The sequence below is a fragment of the Mizuhopecten yessoensis genome, unplaced genomic scaffold (assembly GCF_002113885.1).
Source record: "Mizuhopecten yessoensis strain PY_sf001 unplaced genomic scaffold, ASM211388v2 scaffold11041, whole genome shotgun sequence".
Taxonomy (NCBI): domain Eukaryota; kingdom Metazoa; phylum Mollusca; class Bivalvia; order Pectinida; family Pectinidae; genus Mizuhopecten; species Mizuhopecten yessoensis.
Genome location: NW_018408849.1, coordinates 706,363 through 716,434, shown reverse-complemented (window position 1 = coordinate 716,434; position 10,072 = coordinate 706,363). Strand labels below are relative to the sequence as shown.

At 34.4% G+C, this 10,072-nt stretch overlaps 1 protein-coding gene across 1 annotated transcript; it reads right to left on the bottom strand.

Annotated features, from left to right (window-relative positions):
* Positions 1 to 602: 602 nt before the first annotated feature.
* LOC110464927 lies at positions 603 to 8,520 on the bottom strand. Its single transcript, XM_021520403.1, has 2 exons — positions 8,362 to 8,520; positions 603 to 6,082 (listed from the first exon to the last, which is right to left on the bottom strand). The coding sequence occupies exon 2, from the start codon at positions 6,003 to 6,005 to the stop codon at positions 4,758 to 4,760; it is 1,248 nt and encodes a 415-aa protein (XP_021376078.1). The 5' UTR covers positions 6,006 to 6,082; positions 8,362 to 8,520; the 3' UTR covers positions 603 to 4,757.
* Between the last annotated feature and the right edge of the window lie 1,552 nt (positions 8,521 to 10,072).

Genomic DNA, 10,072 nt, shown 5'->3' with positions numbered 1-10,072 from the left:
AATAAATTTAATATCAAAGTATCTTATTATTCCTCATCGATTTTACAGCGTGTCTGATTGGTTTAAACACATCACAATGACAGGATTATAAAACATCGAGTCACCCTGCGATCCATTTTCCCTGTCAAGTATCCCTCTCGGAACACCTTTCACATCATCGTTCGGACGAGTTGTCTCTCTTTATTAGACTTTCTAACGCCCGACGTGTTCCGGACGACACCACACACATCAACAATTGCATTTTGTATTTTTGTTATAACATAGACTCCACAGATGAAATTTCGGAATAATCAAACAGTTAAGGTACTGGTTCGCCCTTGAGAAACATGATTTATCTTGGGGAAACAACTCTCCAGGTCTCCCTCACACCAGGGCAATAAGTGTATAATGTGTAGAGGCACCTGAAATACATCTCTAGGAGAAATATCAAGTTTGTTCAAGAGAGCGCTCTACGATGGCGAAGAGAAAACCTGTCAAAATTAACGTAATATTCAAATTTCATTAATTTATGCAAATATTAACTGGTTACCATGGCAGCCATAACTGAAAACACAAATATATGTGAACATAAAAGTACCGGGGAAATATTCAAAAATAAAGAAATAGTCATTTGAGAGTTCTATTGAAGACTTTTAATTTCGATGGATTTGGGGGCCGAAAACGGCCCAAACTATATATAGTCCTTTGTCATCAGTCATAATGCACCATATAATGATATTTATTTATTTATTCGGTAAATGCATGATACAAGTACAAATATCACATATGATCACAGATTTCAGTTGCATAATAATTACAGATTTGTCACAGTATTTTGATTATCACATCAAGGTTAATATCACAAATTTTGGAGCACTATAAATATAATGTATCTGCATGATGACTAAGCTTTTACCAAGGATATCCCATGAAAGCTGGATGGCAGCTTATTTCCAATGGGGTCCTCTAGTAACGATCTTAATTATTTAGACAACAAAAGGTCCTAATAATTGGACAATATAAGATGGTATAATTTATCGTAATACTATGAATAGAATTAGTTGTACTAATTGGTCAAATATGATGATGTTATATTATTTCATCAAAATAAGATATTATATTATTTGACAGTATACGATGGAGTTATGTTTTACGTATCTTTAGAAAATAAGAATATATATATATTTGGGGCTGTGCAAGATGCTATTTCCACTTGTAATATTAAAATAACAATTATATGTATTACTGTACATATCACAATGCAAGATGATGTTATCCTATTATCTGTCTATCAAATTATAACAATTTGGGGTATAATACATATATAAAAATGACTTATTAATAAAGTAAAAACTGAGGACGATGGTTATAAAATCTTACGTAACATTTTAAAAGGTACATATTGAATTGGTAGTCACCAAAAATAGGATAACTGGAACAAAATTGCAGCCTCATTTAAATGAAATTGGAAATTAAAACATTACAAAGTAGTACTTTAGTTAAAATTTTCGTAATACATATATTTATTAGAATAAGTTTGGAGTCGCCCACTAGGATAGAATAAAAATTACCTTTAGAAGATGAATTCTTGCTCAAAATCAGTTTTTGCCAAATCTTGTAAGTACTTTTTTATCTCATTTTTTAATTTCATCTTGTGATCTACAGATTTTATTGAATGTGGCAAGTTATTCCAATCTTTGATAGCATTATAGAAAAACGATGACGATTCCACACCTTTTATATACAATGAATGTTGAAATTCAGATCACTGTTCCTGGTAAGTGTTTTTTTCTCTGTTCTAGTAAAATATTCTTTCATATAGGATGGACATTTGTTATGTTGAATATCAAAGACATGGTTAAAACGGAGCTGTTTCACTATGTCCCCAACATCTAACATATTAGCTTGTTCCAATTCCCGGTGGGTGACTCTTAACCTGTTGTTAAGTTTCAGAATAAATCTGACCACTTTATTCTGTGTAATTTGAAGTTTTTGTCGAAGTTTTTTGGATAAGCTTTCTAACCAGCAGCTAGAAGCATAGTCAAACTGACATTGGATCAGTGCCGACACCAGGGTTTTTCTTGGTCTATATAGAAACCACAATCTCTGGTTACTTTTTTTAACACTTTGGACAATTTGTTCATCAGATAAAACGTTGTCCAATATACTACCAAGATATTTAACACACACCTGAGGCACAAATATATTACCGTAACATGAATCAGAAAATAAGCCCCTTCAGGTAATTTGGAAAGTTTCCTTTTGGGGCCAAACAAAATACTCTCTGTTTTCCGAGATGTAAGGATAGTTTATTATTAGTTAGCCAATCGTGACATGACTCTAAATTTTTAGATAGAAATTTTGAAATCATTTTTGGGTCTTTGTGCGAGAAGATAAATGCACTGTCATCTGCGTACAGAAATAATTTGCATCCTGGGTCAATACTGATCCGCATGTCATTTACATAAATGAGAAAAAGAAGGGGTCCGTATAAACTCCCTTGGGGTACCCCGCATGTTATATTACAAATATCCGAGTTCACATTATTGATATTAACTAATTGTTTCCTGTTAGTAAGGTATGATGTGAACCACTCCATCGACTAAATGCCAATTACCCCAAGTTTATCACACAAAATCCCATGATCAACTGTATCAAAGGCCTTATGTAGGTCTAGTAATACTATTCCAGTGAAGATACCTTTATACGTCTGGGACCTTATGTGATCAACCTTGTGAATTAAACAGGAGTCAGTGGAATAGGATTTTCTAAAACCAGATTGGAACTCATACAAAATGTTGCTATCGATATAGTATATCGAATATACATCTTGTCCAATGATATAATATTATATATTCAGAAGTTACTTATCGGTACTTTTAAGGAAATTGATGACAACAATGAATAGAGTAAATCCAATAATCAGTGAATATATCAGTAGCATACAGTTTTATGTAGTTGTGTATATATAGAATATGTCCTGCATGCCTTTATAGATATCGGATCTAAACTGTTTTATGTATGACCGCCTTTACACAATCCTGGTTGCTTACACAGTACATGCTTGTCAGATAAAAGAATAGAGAAAAAAAAATCCATAACGTATGGCTTCCAATATATCATAAATGGCTGCTTTAGGTGTTTGCAAAAACAACATAACAAGGCCGATTCTTAAAATCAAAGTATCAAAATAATCATTGAAAATCGCTAGGAAATCTCTTGATTTAAAATAGTAGGTAAAAGTTAAAAAAGAATTGAGAAAATAATTTATGTCAGTTAGGAACATCCTTAGAGTTAGGAATTTGAAGACGTCAGGGCCAGTTTTAACAACAAATAGAATGTGTGTTTCCTTCTAATAGTAATTCCATCAAGTCTAGGCCCATACTGCAGGGCAATAGTAAACAATTGCATGAATTGTGATATTAATAAGCATCGTAATGTAAATATTTAACACTAATTCAACCTAGGTTGAATGAGTTTCAACCTAGGTTGAATGAGTTTCATACATTGTAAAACGTACATTGTAAAACGAATATGATAATTTCATAAAGTGATCACGCTATGCTGCTCATAACACATTCCTTCAATGTTGAATTTGATGTTTTACTTTTGTATTATGCACATAATCTAAACAGTTTTGTCATAGTTGTGAATCTTCTTCTCATAACAAGACTGGCTCACCGAAATGTAAGCAGCTAATTGTTCCACTTGCATGATCAATGTGAGGAATCGAATGATTCAGTTCACTGAAAAACGTCGGGAAAATGTGCACGTGGAAGGATATTTTGGAGAGAAACTGACAAATTCCTTTCTTTTATATAATATATAGCTTATTCTTTAACGACACATGATTTATTTTGAAAAAAGACTGGTTTCAGTATTCAGAATTACGTGGATTTTACAAACATTCCTGCACAACATTTAGACTGTCTAGGTTCGGGTATGAAAATATCCATGGACAAACTCGAAGATTTATAAAAACAATTAGCGTAGTTTGAGAACAGCTGGCGTATCTATCACGTTTGTCGAACATCCACATTTGGTACAATTTTGTCCTATTATATAACACTTTCTAATGAACCGATTATCACTGATATAAGTCAAATTGTGTTGCTTTACGTGAAATGATACAAACCACGCACGAAATCACAAACGATTCCTTTCCATTGATCACAATATATTATACCGCGAATCTATGGTTTCGTGAACAAAGAATTGTATAAATTTTGTTATCGGGACAACTAACGAATTGAAAATGAAAATGAAATCCAACTTGCCGTCGTCCTGTAAGGGAAGTCGGCAATTTATCAACAAGACAACTATCCGCTTCCGTCTCTCTTTAAATCCTTTTCATCAGTTCCAAACGGATAAAGTTGTGTTCTTCAAATACGTTGTTGCACCAAGTAGGACACCAGGCACCATTTATCGATTGACGAAACACATGGAGATCATGGTAATGATGAAGATGGGGAGGTGAATACGGATCCACTAACCAATGCCTAATGAGATTTATATTAATAGTATCTGTCTAATAAACAATAAAATGGTATAATGTTGCTTGCCACAAAGCGTACTTTGAACTCAAAGTTGATTAAACTAAGGCAATGATTTTAACATGTAGACCTTAGACCCTTCATTATCGATAAAACCTTATGTAAATCTTGACAAATCCATTTGAGACTTGGCGTAACGACAACAAAACCACACTCATTCTCAGAAGCAAAAAATAGCCATAGGCTTAGTGCTTCATTTTTGTTAGATTGAATAGTATGCATTTCTTAAGTTTTGCTGATCAGTTGGCGTAACCTTGAAATGTAACATGTAGCGAAAGGTGTTTCTCGAAAGGTATTTTCTGGATCTTTTGCCACGGTACCTTGCAATTGATCAATGGCAAGTTCGAGACGTTCAACGGCGTTTTTATCTTTGCCCCTGTGCTCCTGAAAGTCTAGTTCCTGAATCCGTGCTTGGCACACAAAATAGAACAATCTGCGTATGTATTCGATCCTATCCCAACGGGCATCAATAACTTCCAAGAAAGTCTTAGCAAGAGCAACATGTTTTTTCTCAACTTTTTGCTTTTCGTTAATGTGGCCTTTGTGACTGATTCCAAGCAAAAAACAAACAATGCGGAGCGCGACCATTTTTTTCCAGAAAACTGCTCCTTCATCTTGATCGGGGATGCTCTGCAGGAATCGCTTGGCTACATCGATGATTCCGTCTATATCAGCTGATTTTGGAATGCTTGCCTGCATGCAAAGGAAGTGAATATGAATGTATAACATATTATACACGTACTGGGCAGATTGGTTAATCTGGAAAGCAGCCATTTGCGCTTTAGTCACAAATCTACGTCCTTCCTCAAACATGTCAGCCATGCCATGTGCAATGGCCAGTCGCGAGTAATAGCCAACTTCTGTTAGTGAGGTATTTGAAGTTTCTGGAATGATAGCTTTAAGGTTATCGAAAAGTTCGTGGGTAGGTAACTTTCCAATGAATTCCATCGCCTTAGTGTCGATGACAACACAGAGGCAGTCTGCATAACGGTCAGCGGCACACACCTTCTCTCTGGTGTTAATGGCTTCCTCATATTTTGTCCTATGTCCTTCTAATGTTTTATACAACAATTCATGTGGTTCTCTGAATGCTCTGTCGTGAAAACTTACTTTCAGTAATAAAAAGTAACCTTGCTTTTCGCATTCAGTATGAGATTGATCAGCGGTTAATTCGGTGTTCAAATTTTGTTGCCAAAATTGCAGTAATAGTTCGATTGATAACAGTTCATAGCCCGATGTATAAAGAGCTAACCAGAATGATCCGAACTGGCAGAAAAGAATAATATTTGGCAAAAATGTATTCCAAATCTGTTCCCGACTTGATTTTTTGTCACTTTTGTCCCGGATCTTTTCAAAGAGCTCTCGCTTGCAGTGTTTTTGTAGATATAATGTAGTTGCTATCGCGATTGGATCAACAGTTCTGACAAGTTTCTGACGAAAGTCTTCGATTACTTGACGTTCAGTGCAATTCATGATTTGGTGAGTGAATCAAGTTGAATACAGGTCTTATCTCTGTACATCGTCGACTGATACTGTAAGGTTTTCTATTCCTAAACAAAGAATATAAAGTTAAATAAGTATAAGAGGTTCATTGATATGTTCTTTTACTACATGCATATCAGAATATGTAAATGTTTTATGATAAGTATTTCGATGAAAAAGCCCATACATATCATGAAAATATTAAATGCATCCCAAGTTTATGCCCGATTCCTTTATTCGTAGCACTGCATAGGCATAGTTTGAAATGTGATTATATCATAATTCCTGAATTTGTTCACATTTTTTTTAATTCGTGCCGATCAGTATATCTTAAAATTATGCGAATTACAAAATTGATGAATAATCATAATGTAAAGCATATTAAATTGATAAAATCCCAATAGCCGTGAATATCGGTCTTCTGTAATAACCTCTAGCTTCAGCTTTGCCTCAGTCAAAAACATGGGGCCTCGGACCAATTAATACGCCGGTGCAGATACAAGAATAATATTAAAAACATTTCTAAGTGGATTGGTATGTAGCGTTTTGGTTCTCTTATATTGCCAAATGCAGATACGAGTATATTGTGGTCAATACAAATGAGACTTATATTGTTAACATCATTTTGTGGAAAAAATGAAATATATAGCGAATTTTGCTATCTAAATAAAACTTTTTTTTTTAATTCGTTGAAGTTAAAATTTGAAAGTAAATATTCAGATCAAGTTTCAATAACTTCATTTCAGTACACCTAAAAATGACTTATAATTATGTATTCTCAGTTGTGTGACCCCACAACGTGCACACATCGTCCGCACATGGAGTGCACAATCGTGCGATTACACAATCATTCGCCCTATTGTGCCCTTATGTCCGTACGTTTGTACATTTTAATGGTCGATCAATTTAACTGAATGGAAAGTATCCGTAAGATTTAAAATAAGTATGTATTATACTGAAAACATTTGTGCCCAACGCCTCAATACATATTACACATACACAATATTATAAATGTAAAACTGTCTAGAATAGGTCCTGGTTCTCAGGTAACAGAACTGGTAAGGAGAGCTGATCCGTAATATACTTACCTGCTTGTTAAGAATTTACGTAAATGCCCCGGGTGACGGGAGATTAAATAGTTTTGAAACGAAATCGTAGTTATTGTTCAAAACATTCCTCTATTTACATGTATATCAACCACGATTGCCAACGCTCACCTTCCATCCAACGTGCGCAGATATGAGACACAGTGTCTCCGTATGATGTTACTAAGTCCATACTAACAGAAAAAGTTGATTGATATACACAATTAGTATACCTTGAAACATATTTTTCGGTATTTGAGTGAGGATCAAAGGTGAAATAGAGGTCATGGTGTTTTCATTGTGGTATGCGACATAACACCTTGGCATGATGCCCAAAGTTGTAACTATGTTCAGGAAATGCTCTGAAAGCTGTGATATATGGACCGAAAATATTGATTGGCGGATTTGATTGATTGAAACAAACTTCCGGCATAAAGCATAACGTTAGAGTTTATTGTTTATCATCTGTCGGCCAAATGCCGAATGACAATTTTAAACATCCTCCAAAATATATCCAGGTTAGATACACAAAATAGGACACTGTCTATGGGGTAAAAAATGGTAAAAACGCGCAGTTTGTTGTGAAATGAAAACATGCAGGCATCATGTGACGATTATTAGCGCGCGCAAAAGAACAGGCTAATTTAAAATATCGATTATCTGGATCACCTTGCTTATCATAGGCAAATGGACGCTATTGTAGACACGGAAGTGTTTCATGACATGGTTGAATAGATGTTATCAACACATGTCTGTATATTATGGTGGAATATATAAATCGGGATTCGAAAATATTGGACAAATAATCAGCTCAGGCCACACTTGGTCTTCGTTGATATTGTATTCAATATCTTCTTACATTCGTAATATATTTCAACATATTTAACGCACATACGTTGGTTATTTCTTAATTCACACATGAACAACAATAGAATTATGCAAAAATACGTCAGTGACAATATAAAGCAACTCGTCATAAAGACTCAATATAGAAATATAACGAATATAAAAGCAAACTTGCAAAAATAAAAACAAAATAAAAACAAAATCACAAAGTATTATAAACGTATGAAAGGATATACTCAAATAAACAATAAACAAATCTGCCCGGATATAAAATTCATACACAATTAAACACTAATTAGGAAAGCTAAGACAAATTCACAAGTGTAAACATGGCACATAAAACGTTTACACACAGATATACAACAAATGAAATCGTTAAACATTGTATTTTTGTTTCTGTTTGTTTTCCCATTTACCTTGTGTATTGCCGTTATGTGGTGTACAAATCCGTTTGAACTTATTGATATTCGATAGCAGTCATTATATCGTGCCACTAAACCTTGTTGTTCCAACAGTTCGTTCTATAGTTGTCTATAGAACTTGCACCTAATACTTCTAGGCACATGTCAATGTCAAGATCCTTTGTTAGATAACGCTACAATGCAATTGTGCGTTATGTAATTTATAGCAGCTGATCTCTTAAATTCTAGTCGATAAAAGTGTAATCGTGTGTTTGATGCTTGGCAGTTTATTATTACACATATCTTGTTCTTTAAAATAAAGAAAACAATACATTCATCCAGTTTATATCCGTTTTGGTAAAAAGGTAAACAATTGTTGGTACCAAATATGATATAAATAAATTAGTTACATGAAGTTGTCCAAAGGTAAGTTCATTTCATGATGTATTTTGAAAAAAATCGATCGAGATATATTCTATGTAAAATTCTGTATTTTGGGCTGGTTAATGAATAACAATTAATAAGGGGCCTATACATAGTTTTATTTAGAGAGCTGAGGTGGCTAGTCGAGTGATAACAATAAAACATAAACTCTAATGAGATTAAGACCGACATAACAATAGGGGAGATCGGGGCAAATTCGGCCCATTTTTATTAAAGTCCGTTCCTGGAAGTATGGCAGCACGTCCGTTTTTGAACATTATTTATTGTTTACCTGTCGGCAATCAGCTTAATTATGACGGTATAAAGCATGCAACGTCATATTTTCCCGCCAACTTTTCGACTTTTTATGTGTTACATGGGCCGAACTTGCCACGGTATCATTGGCCGAAACTTTCCGGGCCCAAATTGATATTTCAATAAATTCTTATCGTACAGCAATATGGTAGTGAGTGTTTGGATTTGCTTTTATGTCCATGTATATCATTTGAATCTGTCAGTGTGTTACACGTTAGTTCGAATCACTAGAAGCGAGATCATGATTTCTTTCTCAAAAGTAATTTGTTTAGTAATTTTACATTAGAGTTTTCCTTGCCATTTTTTCATGTGAATGCCTAGCCAACGAAACTGCTAAGATCTTTAAAGTTGTAAATATTAGCTCAAATTTTTTTTATCAGGGGTGGCCCAACTTTCCCCGGTCTCCCATATGTAGATTTTTGCATCGTTGATGATTGGTAAAAATGTATACACAATTTATTTTTTGCATCAATGACGCCATTTTCAAAGCTAAAGCAGATAGTTGTTCTTGTGCGTAACGTATATGATCGGTCGGTCGGCGCAGTGGATAGCGCGCTCGTCTTCACCAAGATGGCCGGATTCAATCCCGGTTACCTGCCCGACCACGCGGGTTTTCTGCGGATACTCCGTCTTCCTCCCACATTAAGAATTAAATCCTCTGCGTGCTTCCGTGAGGTCACAAAAAGAATGAATCAAATAAGGTGGGAAAAAACTGTTTGGTAATTGCTATAGAAAAAAGTGCATATTACATATTTGACCATATGTCTATAAAAGTAAATGTATAGATTTGTTAGTTAAAAAAATGAAATTAAAAAACGGAAAACATTGCAATAATTTGATGTAGAATTGAGATTGTCGTTATATCGATGTTAAGAATTCCTGTTCCATCCTGAAACACCGGATTGAATTAAAAAAATTGTAACTGTCAATGAGGTTTAACATGTAATGATGCCAAATACAATTAAACAGTTTCTGTCTGTAACTATAG

What these genes read in the sequence shown, in the direction of transcription:
- LOC110464927 (XM_021520403.1), bottom strand. Translation starts at nt 6,005, where the DNA reads ATGAATTGCACTGAACGTCAAGTAATCGAAGACTTTCGTCAGAAACTT.